The sequence below is a fragment of the Anopheles gambiae genome, chromosome 2, assembly GCF_943734735.2.
Source record: "Anopheles gambiae chromosome 2, idAnoGambNW_F1_1, whole genome shotgun sequence".
Classification (NCBI taxonomy): domain Eukaryota; kingdom Metazoa; phylum Arthropoda; class Insecta; order Diptera; family Culicidae; genus Anopheles; species Anopheles gambiae.
In genome coordinates this window covers 82,499,160-82,516,713 of record NC_064601.1, presented here as the reverse complement: position 1 = coordinate 82,516,713, position 17,554 = coordinate 82,499,160, and the positions used below count along the sequence as shown (strand labels likewise).

At 44.3% G+C, this 17,554-nt stretch overlaps 2 protein-coding genes across 2 annotated transcripts; both read right to left on the bottom strand.

The window, feature by feature from the left end:
* Positions 1-8,936: 8,936 nt before the first annotated feature.
* Positions 8,937-10,916, bottom strand: LOC1270391 (adenosine deaminase 2). Its single transcript, XM_309067.5, has 5 exons — positions 10,402-10,916; positions 9,846-10,328; positions 9,628-9,773; positions 9,204-9,561; positions 8,937-9,145 (listed from the first exon to the last, which is right to left on the bottom strand). Exons 1-5 carry the CDS (start codon positions 10,836-10,838, stop codon positions 9,034-9,036), a joined length of 1,536 nt encoding a protein of 511 aa, XP_309067.5. The 5' UTR covers positions 10,839-10,916; the 3' UTR covers positions 8,937-9,033.
* A 1,667-nt stretch (positions 10,917-12,583) lies between these two features.
* Positions 12,584-14,692, bottom strand: LOC1270392 (guanine deaminase). The gene is made up of 5 exons (XM_309066.5): positions 14,275-14,692; positions 13,937-14,185; positions 13,700-13,854; positions 12,982-13,631; positions 12,584-12,905 (listed from the first exon to the last, which is right to left on the bottom strand). Exons 1-5 carry the CDS (start codon positions 14,368-14,370, stop codon positions 12,676-12,678), a joined length of 1,380 nt encoding a protein of 459 aa, XP_309066.5. The 5' UTR covers positions 14,371-14,692; the 3' UTR covers positions 12,584-12,675.
* Positions 14,693-17,554: the final 2,862 nt, after the last annotated feature.

Below are 17,554 nucleotides of genomic sequence, written 5' to 3'. Positions count from 1 at the left end.
CGAAAAATGGTGCTGAGGCCGGGTGTGTTATGTCTATGTCTCTCTTTCTCTCTGCATTTGAGTTGGTGAGCGGAAAATGCCGTGAGCGTTTCTAAGCAAATGTGGGAGAATTTCCATCCCTCGCTTTCATCCCCTTCTTCTTCTCCCAACCAGCCAGCACATTATGTACAGCAATGTGCGTCCTTGTCGAAAAAACACGTTCGCTCCGTAGTAAATCGTAGAGTGCGCAGCCGTTTTCGAACTTAGTCGCTCGCTCTCCCTCTCTCTCGCTCTCGCTCTCTCTCTCACCTTCACACACATTTACGTTCCGTGTACGCAGCACGTTTGCATCTTTAATGCAAAACGATATAGAATGAGCGATATTCGCGCACGGCTTGTGGTGGGGGGGGGTTTGACATTTGGCGAAAATTTCAAACGAAACGTAAGTAACGGTCAGTTTGAAAAAAAAAACACGAAGAAACAAACAACCAATGCCATGTGTATTTTTAGTATGTAACGTGCACCGTCGACCCATAAATAATATAAAAATTTGCACCCAACAGACACTCCCTCCGTACCATCTACTCCCCCACCCACCACACCGATATCGCGGCTCTCCAAACACTCCCAAGTGTGGGTGACCCTGGCGTTCCCTTTCAATTTTTTTTAAACATTCTTTCTTCACCACACAACACACGCCACCCAACAACCACCCCTCATCCACGTTGCTTGCAAAAAGGGGAGCGGGCGGGCATGAGAACAAAAATCGCGACGCATACCAATCGCATTACGCATACGCGCGGCAGCAAACACGTTTGAGAAGCGAAGCGAGTGGAACAAACAAAAACAACGGCAAAAAATGCGCACAGATTGATCACGTTCGTGATAAAAAAAACCCATCTACTGCATATATCCTCTCTAAGCGAGTGGGGAAAGGGGGGGGGGGGGGGGAGAAAAATGAAATGTAGAGAAAGGGTCGCAGAGGGTGGAAGAAAAAAAGCGTTGGAAATTCTTCGAAACCTGACTCGGTGACACGGCCGCTCGTCGTTTGGCGCTTACACACACACACACACACACACACACACACACACACACACTTGGTTGATGATTTGTATTTTTTGCATAAGCGCTGAATCAAGTTCCTCGCAGCCCGTTGCAATCGCAACAGAAACCGTTGGAATTACTTCTCCCCCCCCCCCCCCCCCCCCATCACCCAATTTTAAAATCATAGTTGTTGGGTGCGGTAAGCTTTACGGGCAGCGATGTCAAACTCGATTGACAAAGTAGTCACAAAGTAGTTTTGTTTATCGGATCTGGTTGGTCTTGTTTTGTAAAGCTACAGTATACTAACTATTGTTATAATATATTAGATCTAACAAATTGTAATCCTCTACGGCATTAAATTCCATGTCAGTTGTGTGTAGTTTCTCCCCCCCCCCCCCCCCCCCCCATACAAATGCAGCATAATGTTGCACACAAACCAACTCGCAGAAGCACTTTTGCCTGAGCTTTTTTTTAATTTGCCAAAAGACACTAATTTGTCGTAAAATTAGAATATTTTGATGTGTAAGTCAACAGCTAATAAGCAGTACGTTATACTAAGCGTATAAACAATGAATTCTGTTTTTTTATAATATGGTGCATCAACTATAGTCTCATTCTCGGCCTATCTTATCCAGTAATGAGATTGGATTTAATACATTTTATTTGTTACGGAACATTCGTCAAACATGTAGCACACAAGTGAAAGTTAAATAAACCTACAGTCGCTACCAAATTAAAAAAAATCCTTGTTTTGTAGGATCTACGATATTCTGCTACTGTAATTTTTAATATGATTGCCGTTTTGAAAGACACTTAATTACATGAATAAACGTTACATTAATAACAGTAACATTAGTAACCGTGGACTGAAAATGCTTCATTTGTTGATGATCATAAGGTTTTAAAATGAAACAAACAAAAAATTATCTTTTTGTATACATTTCATCGACCTTCCAACTTTTTCGTTGAACCATGATTTCTAAAATTAATTAAACCAAACGAAACCTTGCATAAAATACATTTTGACCTGACACCTACACTAAAAGACGTAACACTTTTTGCAAACACTTGCAGACTTATTACACGATGGAAAGCACTCTCACCTTCGTTTGGTATTTTTCGCAGTTGACAGGTAACTTAACTTCTTCATCATCATCTTCTTCTTTTTTTTTTGGCTCAACAACCGTTGTCGGTCAAGGCCTATACCACTTGTGAGTTTGGCTTTCCGTGACTAATTGATTTACCGCCATAGCAGGATAATCAGTCCTACTTTATGGCGGCACTGTCCATTTGGGGCTTGAAACCATGACGGGCATGTTAATTCGTATGAGTTGACGACTGTACCACCGGAGCGACCTAAAGGTAACAGGTAACTACTGGTCTGGAAATCGGAATTTCGACATGCTCATTTCCAAACCGGCCCCCAAGAGGATTTTTCCGTCCAAGTCGACACAAATATACGAATTTATTGTTGGTTTTGCATAAAAAACAACGCGAATGATAAAGAATACTTAATTGCTTGTGAGAAAGCTCAGGAAATCAATAAATTTTGTAAAAATGTGAACACTGACAGATAAGATTCTCATGTCTTATTTCACGGACGGCAGGATTTTTTGTATCAAAGCCTAAGTTTGATAGATAAATACCAAACGAGGACGACAGTACTGTCCATCATCTGACAAGCCTATTAATGGTAAAGATATATCCAACAAAACATTGGCATTCAAAATGGGACATTTGGATCTACGGTTAATCCTCCCGAGATACGCAGTATCGCTTAGAGGCGGAAACGTATATACGCAGTTTTTTTTCTAAATTTAACAGTTTGATGTGCCAATTGTACTGATTGGACACATTAATTATAAAATTAAGTAAAAAAATCCCTTAGGATCATTTAAAAGAATTTGAAAAATCATTCAGAAAGGTACAATATTGCAATCTTCAGTCAAAATCATATCAAAACCTGAATCCTACTACTGAATGCAAAATGACACGAAATTTTGGCTATATTTTGGCTGAAATCCAAGGTCCATTTTCAAATTTTCAGTTGACAGCTAGGAAGTTCAAAGTTACTTAACAACTCATACAGAGTCCTTAGCCACCCTTACTCCCTATCAGCCAATCTCCATAGAAATCTCCTTCCATCGTGGCTACCAAAATCGAAGTATAAGGAGCCACCTGTAGCACCGACAAACCGACGTGACACTTTGAACAAAATGAGCTTCAAAAGTTGTCTCCTTATTTCAAATGAAAATACGTTAAACACTAGCGCCATCTCTATAATGATTCGCTTACTACACTGGCACAGAGAAGAATCTGGTAAATCTCCTTTTTGTTTTTCTTCGCAAATTCCAATGATTTGGAAACTTTTAAAATGATTTTCCTGAGTGTTTTGTCCAATAATTCTCACAATATCGTGCCTCACACTTCCTTCGCAATTTGTATTTAGAAAAGTTGGTTACATCGAAGCAGTAGCGAACAGAGCTTACTTTGACAGAAGTGATCGCCTCACTAGTAAATGACAGTACTTTCGTGTTGGACACTTTTGTAACGCCAGTGTCACGTCGGTTTGTCGGTGCCTGTAGTCTATCTAAACACCTTGCTAAAATAGCATAATTTGAATTAAACTGAAATCTCTCTAAGATGAATCTAGACGAGACTTCATCTTAGAAAGGTTTCATTGCAGGTGAAAATTAGCGATAGGTGGTTTCTTTTTTATTAAACTTTTGCTTAAAACGGTTAAAATATTATCCGACTCAAGAACTGCAGACCACACTGAAATACCACCGAAGGCCGCATGTTTGACATCTCTGCTTTGTGAGGATGTGTGTGTGTGTGTGTGTGTGTGTTTGCGTAAATGGAGTCAGAGAGGGACAATTAATTCTAGTCATGCTTTTTTTGCTGCTGTGTTGTTGTTATTTTTGCATGCATCAACATATCAATGGTGCAAAGTGCAGGTTGATTGCACGGTCCAAGGGATGTGGCAAAGGTGTGAAATAGGAGTGCATGCCGGGCGAGGGGGGGAGGGGGGAGGGAGCAGACGCCGAAGGAACAACAACAACACTGGCATCACCTTACAGTATGGAAACATCAGCAAAGCAAAACATCGGACCCGACCATGAATTGAAGGCGCAGCAGCAGCAGCAGCAGGTAAAAGGGACACAAATCCACCTCATCAAAAACACACACACAGCCACACACATACACACATACGCGTCACTCTCTATGTGTTGTGGAAACGCGCGCGGGCCGTTACTTTAACCATGGCAACGCGTCGTCGCGGCACACACTCACAAGCATGCTTGGAAATGCGCGGTTTCCCTTTGGATCCTGTGCCGGCCCTCCCTCCTCCCTTCCAGAATAACACACCAATACACACCTTGTGTGGGAAAGAGAGGGAGCGAGCGCCAATAATTTGCAGATTTTGCTTCCCAAACCCCTTTTTCTTCGACCCTCGCCGCGCTCTCATTCGCGCTGTGTGTACGCGAATGTATGCAAAACAGGGTACAATTTTATGTTGTGGGGCCATTACCCTTCACCCTCTCCCGTCCCTCTACCACTACCACCACCATGCACAGGCTATGTCAACTCACACCAGGCGCAACAGGTTCGAACACACAGACCCAGGGGGAGGATAGGGAAGGGGCGAGATCACCGAAACGATCACCTTTCCCCCGTTCTCGCCCTGCATTCGCCCTTTCCCATGACACACACACACACACGAACACGCACGGTGGTTGCGATGACGATCACCAAGGTGGTGGTGGTTTCCCCCGTTTCCAAAGCTGTTCGTTCTCTTCGTCTTTGCCTTTTTCTTGTTCGCTTCTCCCTTCCCCCTGTATTTCTCCCGACTCCCTTCCTCGCTCTCACTCTTTCTCTCTCGCTCCCTCGTGTTTAAGGAAAGCTCTCGGCCCATTGGCTGTCCTGCTTGCTTACCTGATGATGGGACGGCGGACATTAAGTCAACATTCCTTTCCTTTCGGATGACGCGCACCGTCTCTGCTGCTGGGGCTGGCTAATACCGCGCTGGCCCGTTTGTATTGGGTTACCTCTTCACTACCTGCCACTACTCGCCGTGGCTTCCCTTCTGCTTAACGACCGCCGTTCCCCCGTAGGAAAGCGAGCGAAAGACGTTGACACACCACACCACTACCACCACCGGTCACAGTAATGATCTTTCTTCCAGTGTCGTCGCGATCGACAACGTAGCGCGTGAAAGCATACGACCGACACTCTAAGCACATCTCACGCCGACGGGTACACACACGCACTAATTACGTATTCCATTTCGATCCCGGATCTCCCACTACGTGCGCCCTGCATACAGACGAGCAGGACACAATTTCACTTCACACACACACACCCTCGGCAGATGAAGACAATGGATATTGGTTTGGCCCCAAATGCGTCGAAAACGAAACCACTTCACTATTTGCTTTTTAACCAAACAACCACAGAGGCAAACACGCGTACACTTTTATTCACGATTCTTCTCGATCGCCTCCTGCTCCTGCTACTCGATCACAACGGGGAAAAGCGTGCAGAAACTAACAACAAGCGTACGTCTTACACGGAACACTTCCAAGTACCAGAAACACTACAAACGCCACTCGACGCCACCGAAAAGCTTCGTATCACTGTTGAATGCACAATTGCCGTTGATCATTCACACTCTTCCCGTTCGGGCCCGTTCATTGACAGGGCAGGTTATGGTCGCTTAGCTGCTGCACTGCCACCACAATCGATCGCCATATTCGTTTTTCTTTTCCCCGTGTTTCCTAGAAGGGCATTCACATTCGCGCACACACCCCGATCGGTTGATCGTTTGTTTTTTTTTTTTCGCTTGTGAAATCACACCACTCTGCACAAAGGGTGCTTTTTCCGAGATAAACGTGAACACCCGTGGCTCACACTGGCCGTATGCGCCATCCACTACCTGTGTGCCGAGCGGGAGCACACCCTGCTTGCGTGTCGTTGCGCGAACGTGGTCTCTGCGGCTGTGTGTGCTTTGCGCTGTGCCCTCTGCGCTCTGCGGTCGAGCCCAGGCAGTAACTTTCTCGGGAAATTTTTATAAACGTGTCACACACTTGCCTTCCGCGCTCCGACAGGTAATATCGGCCATACACACACACACACCGTCATCCACCGACAGAGATCGAACCTAAACGACGCCCGTTGGTGAGCAGCAGTCCCTGGCTGAGGGCATACACAAATGCGCGCAGTGAGAGAGATAGAGATAGAGCGGCGTAAACGATTCGAAACGGCAAATGTGTTGTATGAGTGTGTGTAGAGTCTCTCTCTCTCTCTCTCTATCTCTCTTTCTCTCTCTTTCTCTCTCTTTCTCCCTCGCTCTTCTCCAGTTCTAGCGCGTTTGTGTACGACAACGCACACATACACTCATGAGGGTTGAGGGTGTTCCGCACCGCACCGCCGGCTACTCTTTGTCCGCAGCTGATCGCATGGTTTCCAGCATCTCGTTGTCGTCGTCGTCGTTGTGTTGTCGTCGTCGATCGTTTCTCCGGGAGCATTAGCCACATATATTCTCGAGGGTTAAAGGCACCCCATCAACCCTGCTTTTTCACTCGCTCTCTCTCTCTCTCTCTTTCTCACATTCGCTCGCTCTCTTTGTATCGTGCGGGCGGCGTTTGTATTTTTCCTTTATTGTTCGTGCCTTTTTCTCAGTTTCTCCCGCTTTTCTTTTGGCCGTTCCGTTCCCGGGCCCAGGAACAGCAGCACCACCAATGGCAACAAAAGCAATAGCAGCACGATCGCGTCGAGGGTGCGTTTGACTGTAGGGCGCGCCGCACGCTGCTGCTGCTGCTGTAGGAACGCCGCTCACGCACACCCTGACAGGTGTCTTTGTGGCGATCCCGGGGCTAGCGATCAGAGTGAGGGAGACGGCTACTCTAGTTCGGATATTCACGGTGGGATATTTCCGGCAGTACAGTCGGACATGGGATCGGAGCTATTTTTTTCGTTTTTGTTTGATATTATTTTGTATTGTTTTTTCGAATCAATTTATTTATTTTTGAAATTTGGTCAAATTTACCTCCAAATAATAGCACAATGTTAGATAATAGCATGTTCCGATCTACCTACTTTTTCATATATTGATAAACTGTTGTCGTAGGATAAGTGTACCAATTATGCCAACAAGATACCAATTTTACTCCAGCAAAAAAAATGTGTAAAATGTCAAAAGTCTTCATGTTTGCTTGAAATCCAAACTGTGTAGAACACGAACAGTATTTTTTACAGGGTTTACCTAAACATCGTAAAAGCTTTATCGGTCGTCGTAGATACTCATTCGGTCGACGGAAACCCTCAATTGGGCACTGTCATTTCTATTCGAACCTTGTGAAGGATGAATAAAGCTTAGTGTTGCGGTAGCAACGGGTAGGTTTGAGGCGATTTTTAAATTGCAACGGCTGAGTTGAGGAGATTTAAATAGCAACGCAAAATTTCATTTGCAACGGCTAAGTTTGGATAGAAATTCGAAGCTATTGTAACTTATCGTATGAGAACGAGATCGCTGGCCTAAATAAACATACATCTTGGGAACGGCCCGTTTCTTGAGTTCATCGATAAGCATAAGCCACTCGACCAACGCGTAGGGTAAATAAAAATATTTAGATCTGGTGCACCCCGTAGGAGGACAGAAATGCATGAAGAACGACCGGAGAAAAGAAAACATAAAGATTATAAACAAATTGTTGCATGCATTGCAAAAAAAAGGGCCACGGTCAAGTGTTTGTAGGATCAATCTAGAAGGCGTAGACTTGAAGTATAAACAAATTGCTGCATGCATTGACAAAAAGGGCCACGGTACTTTCACACACTGGCACCAATACAATTAAACGACGTGTACGGACACGTTCAACACCATCAAAAATGTTAGCATATAAGAACCAATTTTGTCAAATAAACGAGCAGATCTAAGTTAGAAACGGAACGGAAAAAGTCTCGATTTTCTTTGAACGTCTTGGCCTTTCCTAGGTTTTTTTCTTTAGGTCTCATCCGGGTCCCTCTGCCCCCATCCGAAAAGTTATTTGAATGAATTGTGCCACTTTCGAAGCATAGGTTCCCACGAACCGCGAACACTAGCCGAAGGTTTAATGTACAATTTATTTTGGTAACTCCTTTCGGGCAGAAACCCATCTTTATATAAATTTGTTTTCGGTTGAATCTCAGGACATTGAGGGCCTTTCCTTCGCGTGGCCTGGCCCGAGTTCCGCCGACAACACTTAGTAAACAATGAAAGCAGTCTACCCTGGATTTTATTGTTTTATATCTGTAAAAAAAAGTTTTCTTGCGTGTAGTTTAACTAATCTGCAAGAAAAAAATATATTTTTTAGTTAAATTACAAATAAAAATGATTCAATTTTGTGAACACGATTTTTGCAATCGATAATTTTCCGACCAAGAAGTTCGGGACCAAGACTTTTGCGACCAAGACTTTTGCGATCAAGAATTTTGCGAGCAAGAAGTTTGCGGCAAAGAATTTTGCGACCAAGAATGTTGCCCAAGTATTTAGCGACCAATATTTATGCGACCAAGAATTATGCGACCAAGTATTCTGCGACCAAGTATTCTGCGACCAAGTATTCTGCGACCAAGTATTCTGCGACCAAAACTTTTGCGATAAAGAATTTTGCGTCCAAGACTTGCAATACTTGTGTGGCAAGGGGCAATTTTCATTCAGCTGTTACATTCTTACTGTCAAGGTGGCTGTAGTTTATTTTTTCTTAAAACATAGCTAATTGAGCTTAAGATCTGAGTCTAAATGCCCAATAAAAAGTGTTAGTAGTGTACGTGTGTCTTCGAAAACCAAATAATTATCATTAACACGAGATTCTGACTTCATGTTTGATGCAAGAAAGAGAATTAAACTAAAAGCATAGATAATTTCTTTCTGAAATCTCCCCGTTAGTTTCATAAATTTTGTCAATTTTGTTGTTTTTATTTTATTTCTCCTGTGTGTTTTCCTGTGTGTTTGCTGCACAAAACGACTCATTCAGTTGCTGAAGAATTTGCGCTAACAACCTGCCTCACAAATAAGGCCCATTGTTTCTCCATAGTAGCGGTGATGTTTTGTCGCTCTCCATCGCTTAGCGAACTGTATCTAAACGTTAAAATGTGATTATTTGCAAAGTTCTGAAAGAGAAGTAAACGAAACCTACCGAATCGAGTCCCAGACAAGCTGCTTGAGAAACCCTAGCCCGGAGTGGGGTGCGATCGCCATAAAGGCGTAGTAATAATCGAACGATACCCCAACCGCATCCCAAAAGCCAGGATCGTCACTCGTTATGACGATGGGTATGTTCTGCGCAACGTAAAAGCTGGCCGGATGATTGCGCAGATCGCGCACCAGCCCAAGCACCTGGTTCGAGATCGGACAAACTTCGATCGCGATCTGCTTGCGCTGTACCGCGTGCCAAAGGATGGGATGCTTCATCAGCGCATAACCGTGCCCTATGCGCTTAGTATCGAGCAGCACGGCATCGATAACGTTTTCGTCCGCTTCTGTGAAATATCCAGCTGAGATATTGAAAATTGAGACATTAGAAATGGAAGATCACTCAGTATCAAAGCGGCGATCGTTACCTATTTCTCCAGCATGGAAAAAGTATTTCGGTGGTCCCGATGATACTGGCGGTTGTACTAGCAGCGATGAAAAGCTTTTCAACGATCGATTAATATCCTCCTGGCCAACCAAATCGAATCCGACTACCAACCCGGGAAAAGTGGTACTGCCAGTGGAGCCATTAAACATTAAGAATCAATCATCCACTCGAGCAGCATAGTGTAGTAAGCTCACATACCTTAGGCTATCGTACAGTTGTAACGCTTTCTCCAGCTCCCCATCGGTCATGTTTCTGTGTTTGGCCAGTATCAGTTTGACCCCCTGAAACGCTGGATGCTGGCGGCGAAAGTCATCCACGATGCGATGCAACAGATACGCCACTTCCGGTGGACCATACTCCCTCCCAGCAGCGTCGAACACTTTCGCGAAGGACATCCGCAACTCGATGTAGTACACGCGATCGTTGTAGAACTCGTGCAGCAGCTGCCAATGGTACGCCTCGAAGAAGGGCTTGTACTGCAGGAAGCCCTTCATCGCATCGAAACAGCTCTCGAAATCGAGCCACAGCTCATCGGTGGAAGCGTATCCGGTTCGCGTCGGTTTCAGCCTCATGTTGATAAACGATTCCAACCATATGTCGAACGTATCGATATCATCCTTCCGCTCCTTGCGCAGCTGATTGATGGGTCGCGTTTGATTTTCTGGACAGAAGTTGAGCGGTCTGAACGATTGAAAAACCAAACCAATGAAGCTTTATGGATTCGTTAGCCAATCCGACAGACACTTTCACCTACCTTACGGTGAAATAGTAACGATCGTCTACATTACACAGCTTCGCCTCCACACGGTACGTTAGATTCTTGATCACCCAGCTGGACGAGACGGCGGCCGAGTTGTGCAGATGCAGGATAGCACCCTTCGGCATTAGCTTTAACGCCTCAAACACGGTGCTATTCTCGATTAAAGGTTTTGCATCAAAGAAATGCATTCCTGCCACGGTTCGGGCACGGTCGACCACCTTTAGCTCGTCCTTTTTCATTGCCATCAGTATTCGGTCGGCCTGCCGTTCATCTGGATTAAGATGGACCTTTCCTCCAAGACCGTACGCCGCTTCAGATTCTTTAATAGCGGCACGCAGTTGGTCGTACGTTTTCGTCCTGGAAAGAGTCAACGCGTGACTCTCGGTTACGCCTAGCAGCAGAAGTATGGTAACTACCAGGTGGAAGGCCATTGCAGCAGCGATGTATCTCCAAAGAGTGCCGAAATGGTACTATGCCGGTTTTTATCCTGTTCCAACACTACGGAGTGTTAGGACTGAGGGTAAATCAAGGTTCCCTAACGAGCTGATTGACACTTGTGTGCTAGATAAATAGAAGCAAGGCTTTAATTATGCACGAACGCCATTTATTTCTGCTACTAGTATGAAACTAGTATTTATTAAGTTATCGATGAGGACAAATATAGACAATTTATTGAAGGTGAAAATACTGCAGTGTATATGATAATGTTGGTCCCCTTTCCTTTAGAAGTGTAGGTAACGCTTTACTTAAATATAAACCTTGTTTATGGTATCTTCTCAGGGTTGAAATTTATGTATGTTGGAGCTGCCCGCTGTTTAGCTGGAGCAGACGCGCCAGTTGCATTAAGGCCAGATTAAGGCCTAAAAGTTCGTCTATTTTGTTTGTTGACCAGACTTTGATTTTTTGCATGTAGCTCAATACAGCTGTTTTTAATGAAACTGGAATAGGCTCAAATACCTTCGCAACGATCATATTTCGATATATCTTCATGGTATTATTTCAATGTGTTCAAACTCATAATATAGGGTTATTCAGTTTTAATAACGTTTTGACACTTTCTTCAAGGAAATTAGACTCTACGGTAGTGATGAGACATTTCAACATAAATCCGGCATCGCTTCCAAATGATTCCGCCAAAATTGGTAACGGTTCTGGAAGGTAGGTACAAAACTCCAAACTCGGAACCGTCCGGAGCCGTTAGCCGGAAGCCACAATGGTTTCCAACGGTTCTCGGAAGACTCCGACGGCTGCGACGATTTCAACTCCGTGCGGCTCCAGACGGCTCGGAGCCGGACAAGAATCGGAGCCGGAGTAGTAATGTTCGGAAGCTGTTTGGAGGCGTGAGTGCGATTCCGGGAGCCCATCACTACTTTACGGCACTCCTTTTTAACGTGGTCATTTGGAATCCAATAGGAATTTACAAAGTGCCTGTCCAACAGGGTTCCTCCCGTACCCAGTTCTTCCCAGTTCAATTCCCATCCCATAACGTTCACCTCATGGAGGAAAGAGTAAAAAAAAGTCTCCCAAAATATGAGAAGCCCTGGATAACCCTGTGTAACACTTGAAATGAAATCCAATCAAAGTTATAATTGTACACAAATTGTTGAGTTTATTTTCATGTATGATTCTTGTAGAAAAATTCACAAACAAACCATTTACAAGATTTTTTTTTTTGGCTTTTGTGTGAAAACGTCAGGTCCCATATGGTTAACGACTTTTTCTCAATTCAGTCCTCTACTTGAATGGTGTACCGACCCCTGGTATAGTGGATAGACGCACCGGCTCCTACAATCATGAAGCAGCATCCCCTCCTCCTCGCTCTCCAACCTCTGTTGATAAGAATTTTATAATGTCTAGTATTACGCCTGTTGAAGAAGACGAAGTAGTCTTTACAGATATGCCGGTTGTAGAAGAATTGGTTTTATGTGCTTGCACACGTTTCTCTAATTCTTCTCTGAAGCTTAAAAGGTGCATTTTTGAAATATCAATAACACACATTCGCTTCACACGTAACATCGGCCCATGAAAAGCAACAGATAACAAACGCCATCCCACCAGCTCTCATCACATTGTTCATCGTTTGATAACCTTCTGTCGGAATGGACACGAAATTTGATAACGCAAACATCGCTAAAAACGTACGCATTGAACGCAATACCAGACTCAAACAACACAATTTGTCACATTCACATGGAGTTTTATTTGTTCGTTATTGAGTGGTTTATTGGTATAAAATATCTTCCGAGGCAATTAATAAAGGCACCTTTCCTATGTTTTAATTTGTTTGCCCGCAACGTACACCTTCACAATGTTCCTATCGTCACCAACGTAGACGAACTTTTGCACCAACTCCAACAATAATTGCACTTTGGTTTTGTCCTTCGTTAAGCTTGCTGGCAGTTTGTAGCCTCCGATGGGCTGCGGTTCCGTATCGATTAATAAGGCGTCAAATTGTTTGCCTTTCTGGAAGTTTCCGATCTTCTCGTCGAGTGCCAGCGCTAAAAGTAAAGCAAAAAAAAAAAAAAAAGTTATTCAAAACCAATTCCAGCCACAACGCCGTGACCCAATCCTTACCTTGAGCTCCTCCCAGTGTGGCCAAAAACAGTGCCTGCTTGTAAGACAGTGGAATGTATTTCTCTCCCTTCAGCGCTGCACTTTGCTCCAATTTGCCCGTCCCTTTGACGTCTTGCGTTTTCATAAAGTTCAAATGTTGCGATACGCCGAGAGCGGCACGCATTGCTGCCAGTATGCTCATGTCGCTTCCACCGGACACGTCCGTTCCCAGGCCCACCTTGACGCGGGCATCCAGCAGGCGCCGAACGTCACAAAAACCCGACCCAAGATTTGTGTTGGAGCTGGGACAGTGCGCTACGGAGGTGCCACGGGCGGCCAGCACCTTCAGCTCGGCGTCCTCCAGATGGACACCGTGAGCGAGCACGGTCCGGTCCGTCAGCAGCCCAACCTCATCGTACACGCCCGAGTAGTGAGGGGCGCTCGGGTACTGCTGCTTCACCGTTTCAATTTCGCCCAAATTTTCCGACACATGCGTTTGCACGTTCAGGCTGTACTGCTTGGCCAGCTTGCCCAGTTCGCGCATTAGCGGCTCGTCACAGGTGATGGCGAAGCGTGGCGTTATCACCGGTTGCACGAGATCGCTTTTCCGCTCCATTACGTAGCGTATGAAGTCTACATTGTCCTTTACCGATGTTTCCGTGTTGCATTCACTGTAAAGGGAGGACCATGATTAAGTGTTATTGCAGGCCTTCACCTGCGTGCCAGCCGCGATACTTACACGTAGAAATCCGGACACATTTGATTCGAGGAGACTTTTCCAACGAAACCGCGCTGCCCTTGACGCACCATCTCGTCAACCAGAATCTTGTTCGTTTCCGTAAAGATGGAAGCGAAATAGCACGCCGTTGTTGTACCATGACTAATCGTATTGTTCTGTCCAGGAGAGTTTCGAATTGGTTTTAAAAATTCCCCATTCGCCTGCAGTTATCAATGAACAGGAACATCATTTTCTTACCACCACGTACTGGTACACTCGGGAAGCAAACTCAGCATCACGATAGTTCGCTTCCAGCGGAAAGGTGTACGATTCCAGCCACTCCAGCAGCGGCTTATCTAGCCCCAGACCAATGTTGGGCACTTGCGGGGCATGGATGTGACAATCGATGAGCCCGGGAAGAAGGAACTGCGAAGGCGATAGCACGATTCGTTCGTATTCAGATACGACTGAACCATCCAATTGCGAGTGATCACCGACGGCTTCAATCTAAAATGAAAATAGTTTGATTTACACAACATGAATAACTTAACATACACGCAATTAATTGTGCAAACTACGCAAAACGGCGTACATACCATGCCATCGTTCACCGCAACGAAACCATTTTCCAGTACCTCGAGCTCATCGAGCGATTTGGAGTGAACGATTTGACCAATAAAAACCTGCTTCATCGTGATGGAGAGCTAAATATTAATGCTGCCGCACGGCTACACGTTTCATACCAAATTGCCGGAAGGGACACTTTTTTACGCTGATTGGGGTTGCGGGTTGTTTTCTTTTTTTTGTTTTGTGTTTGTTGATAACATTCGAATTTAACCCTTATGGTTTCGTCTAGCACGAATGCCTAAAATATAATATTTTATATATGAAAAAAACAATGCCTTATCATTTTGAGCGCGGAAATAAGCCATATTTTTCACATTGACTGTTTTATGAAATCAAAATTAATATAATTTGTGAAAATCACAGTTACTCAATGTAACAAATCGTGCTTGCACAAGGGTTAAAGGCTTTTGCTATGCCGAACGTAAACATACCACTGTCATGTCGTAGCCAAAACATCGAAACATATCATCGCGTATTGTGCCCAGGAGGCAAATTCATATGTGTGTCTGCCTTAATAACGCATTTCCTTATAAAGGTCCGAATGGACGTAGCGTTTTCATAACAGTTGATTTTTATATTTGCTTGCTTCTATTATTATACATTTTATTGTGACACTATGCTAAGAGTATAAATTATAAATGCTTACATTTTAGGTTTCATGCATCAAACTACATTCAGAATTCAATAATTGAACGGTTAGTTGGTATGCTTTTGAGATGAACGTACAAACTAGTTTTAGAACAATTTAAAATAATCTCATGGCCTGTCGAAAAGAATATTATCTTTTTTTTGTATGGAAAAGCGTGTTAACTAAAAAACTAATAATGTTATTGTACCTAATTCCTAGACAATATCGATCGAAAAAATCGTAAAAAATAAAATAAAAAAGTAAAAAATAAAGATGTAAGTTGTTCTTCGCATGCATGCTCAAAGAATATAAGAATATTTCATCTCAGAATTATGTATCATAATATCAGTGTCCATTAAATTAGATTAACATTTTCTTTCTGAGTGCAACAACCTTAGATGGTTTAGACCTGCTTAATCCAGCAGGATAATCATTCTTGCGTATGGGGATTGGTCCATACGGAGCTTAAACTTAACGGAGTACACGTTGACGAATGTACGGGACTAGCAAAAATTGATAAATTAGTTTGTTTTTCTTTATTCATGAGCTAGCATTAAAGCAAATGTTCATTTCCAATTTTCTCCTGCTATTAACAGCTTCATAGTGTTAAACCATTCAAAACTACATACTTCTTTTCAAGTTCACTAAAAAATCTCAAAACATGTATTTGTTTACATAAACCTAAAGCATGCATAATTATTTAGTGCATGAATTATGTATGCATTTAACAAAATATTATTCCGTAACGCATACAGCTAGATGACTGATATCAGTAGAAGTCATACATTGGTTTACTTACTTATCCGGCGCTACATCCGCTTTGCGGTCTTGGCCTGCCTCAGGAGTGTCCGAAACCGCCGTCTGCCAATCCGTTATCCGGACCAAATGTTCGTGATCGCCCCTACGTTATGATATTTTGAGTTTAAAGTGCAGCGAAAATTGCTCAGGTTTTAAGGTGACCGTTTGGCGTATGCGTCAGTATATTCCAAATCCTTTAACGACTACCGGAACGAATGGGAAACTCGTCTCAACCAGGACGAGCATGTGCTTAAGCAGTACGATTGACGACAGCAATACGACATTGGCTCAAACATTATGTTACTCGAATACAATTTACATACAAATTTCTATTTGCTTAATTTTGTTTCATCTTGTTGGCATTTCTTAGCTTTCATCATAACTTCATTAATATTAGTCGCTCAGACATGCACATCATTTCGAGCTATTAAACCTAGATGAAAGTTTTTTGTTTATTCTATATTTAACATAAATTGTTTGCTAAATGCTTACACAATATTGTTGTTCGTCAGTTCCCCTAAAGTCATAAATAATCTTAAGATAAACGCAATTATGTTCTGATTAAAAAGACACCACCGATCATCGATTCGCCGATTCTATTAGAGATAACGCTAACAAAAGTGAACACCTTCACAGCATCCAAACCACCACCACCACCACCCATCTGGCAGTCGGTGGTAGTCGTGGCAACGGCAATTGCGTGCGACCGGTAAAGTTGATCCAATATCGTTCTTCATCGTCGCAGCTAATAAAACGTTCGCAGTACATCAATCAACCGAGGCCGAGTGACTACTGTTGTTCTCAGGCGCTCTCATTTAAATAAGGGGGAAAAAGGGAGAAACAGTGAGTGAGCATGAGAGAGAGAGCGAGAGAGCAAGAGTGGAGACGATTTGAGTGAGCGACCTGCGGCGACAAGTGCGAATTAAATCGCCGAACAAGCGCTTAAAGGAAGACGACATTACTCTTTCCTTCACCGGCCGCCCTTCCGCCAGATGCGCTCTATCCTCTCGTGTGTGTGTGTGTATGTGTGGCTCTGTCTGTGATCTCGTGCGCCGCAGCGTGCCAGCGTGCGTTAGCGATTGGGGATGATGTGTGTTAGCAGGCACTTATTCGCTCCCGTTCCGCAGATAACGAAGATGATACACTTGTATCGTCGCATCCCTTCCCAGCCGGCCGTTCCCAACTTCCCCTTGTTTCTTTCTCTGCTGTTGCTGTTGTTGTTGTTGTTGTGCTGCTGCTAAAGGTTCATCCTCACCCGGCAGCGCCGGTTGGAAACCAGGAGGGAAGAGAATAAAGCAGAAAATTATATACATATGAGAGTAGGGACATTCAAATCAAAATCGTTTTTCCAATTTCCCTCCTCGCTCTAGCCAATCCCGTCCACCAACCCGCCCGCCCCCGGGCCCCATTGGACCCGGTCAATCAAAGAACTCCGTTTAACAAGCGCAATAAAGCACTAACTACCACCACTGCCGATATACCGTACGGCGGGGCAGGGCAGGGCAGCGATGCGCTTGTATGTACGGCCGGCTATCGTGCCATCCTGCTTCCGCCTTTGCGCAACCTGTCGTCTTTACGGCTCGCGTGTGCATTGCTCTCGCGCGCCGCCTGCACACTCTCGCAGCGTACTCACACACCGAACCAATCGGGCCAGCTTCGAGTTTTGCTCTCTCACTCACTCGCTCACTCACTCACTCGTGCGCTCGCTCGCCATTTCGCTCTCTCTCGGCCTCATCTTCTCTCGCAGTTCAGCTCGGTGCGAAATGGCCAGCACATGGGCAGCTGTGCGAGCGAGATGGATATCGTCGATGGTGGTGGCGGAG

What these genes read in the sequence shown, in the direction of transcription:
- LOC1270391 (XM_309067.5), bottom strand. Translation starts at nt 10,838, where the DNA reads ATGGCCTTCCACCTGGTAGTTACCATACTTCTGCTGCTAGGCGTAACC. An exon ending in CAACTGTACGATAGCCTAAG is followed by an intron (nt 9,774 to 9,845) that starts GTATGTGAGCTT and finishes CTCCACTGGCAG; the next exon opens with TACCACTTTTCCCGGGTTGG. An exon ending in TTTCCATGCTGGAGAAATAG is followed by an intron (nt 9,562 to 9,627) that starts GTAACGATCGCC and finishes TCAATATCTCAG; the next exon opens with CTGGATATTTCACAGAAGCG.
- LOC1270392 (XM_309066.5), bottom strand. Translation starts at nt 14,370, where the DNA reads ATGAAGCAGGTTTTTATTGGTCAAATCGTTCACTCCAAATCGCTCGAT. An exon ending in TTGCGGTGAACGATGGCATG is followed by an intron (nt 14,186 to 14,274) that starts GTATGTACGCCG and finishes TTTTCATTTTAG; the next exon opens with ATTGAAGCCGTCGGTGATCA. An exon ending in ATGTGTCCGGATTTCTACGT is followed by an intron (nt 13,632 to 13,699) that starts GTAAGTATCGCG and finishes CTCCCTTTACAG; the next exon opens with TGAATGCAACACGGAAACAT.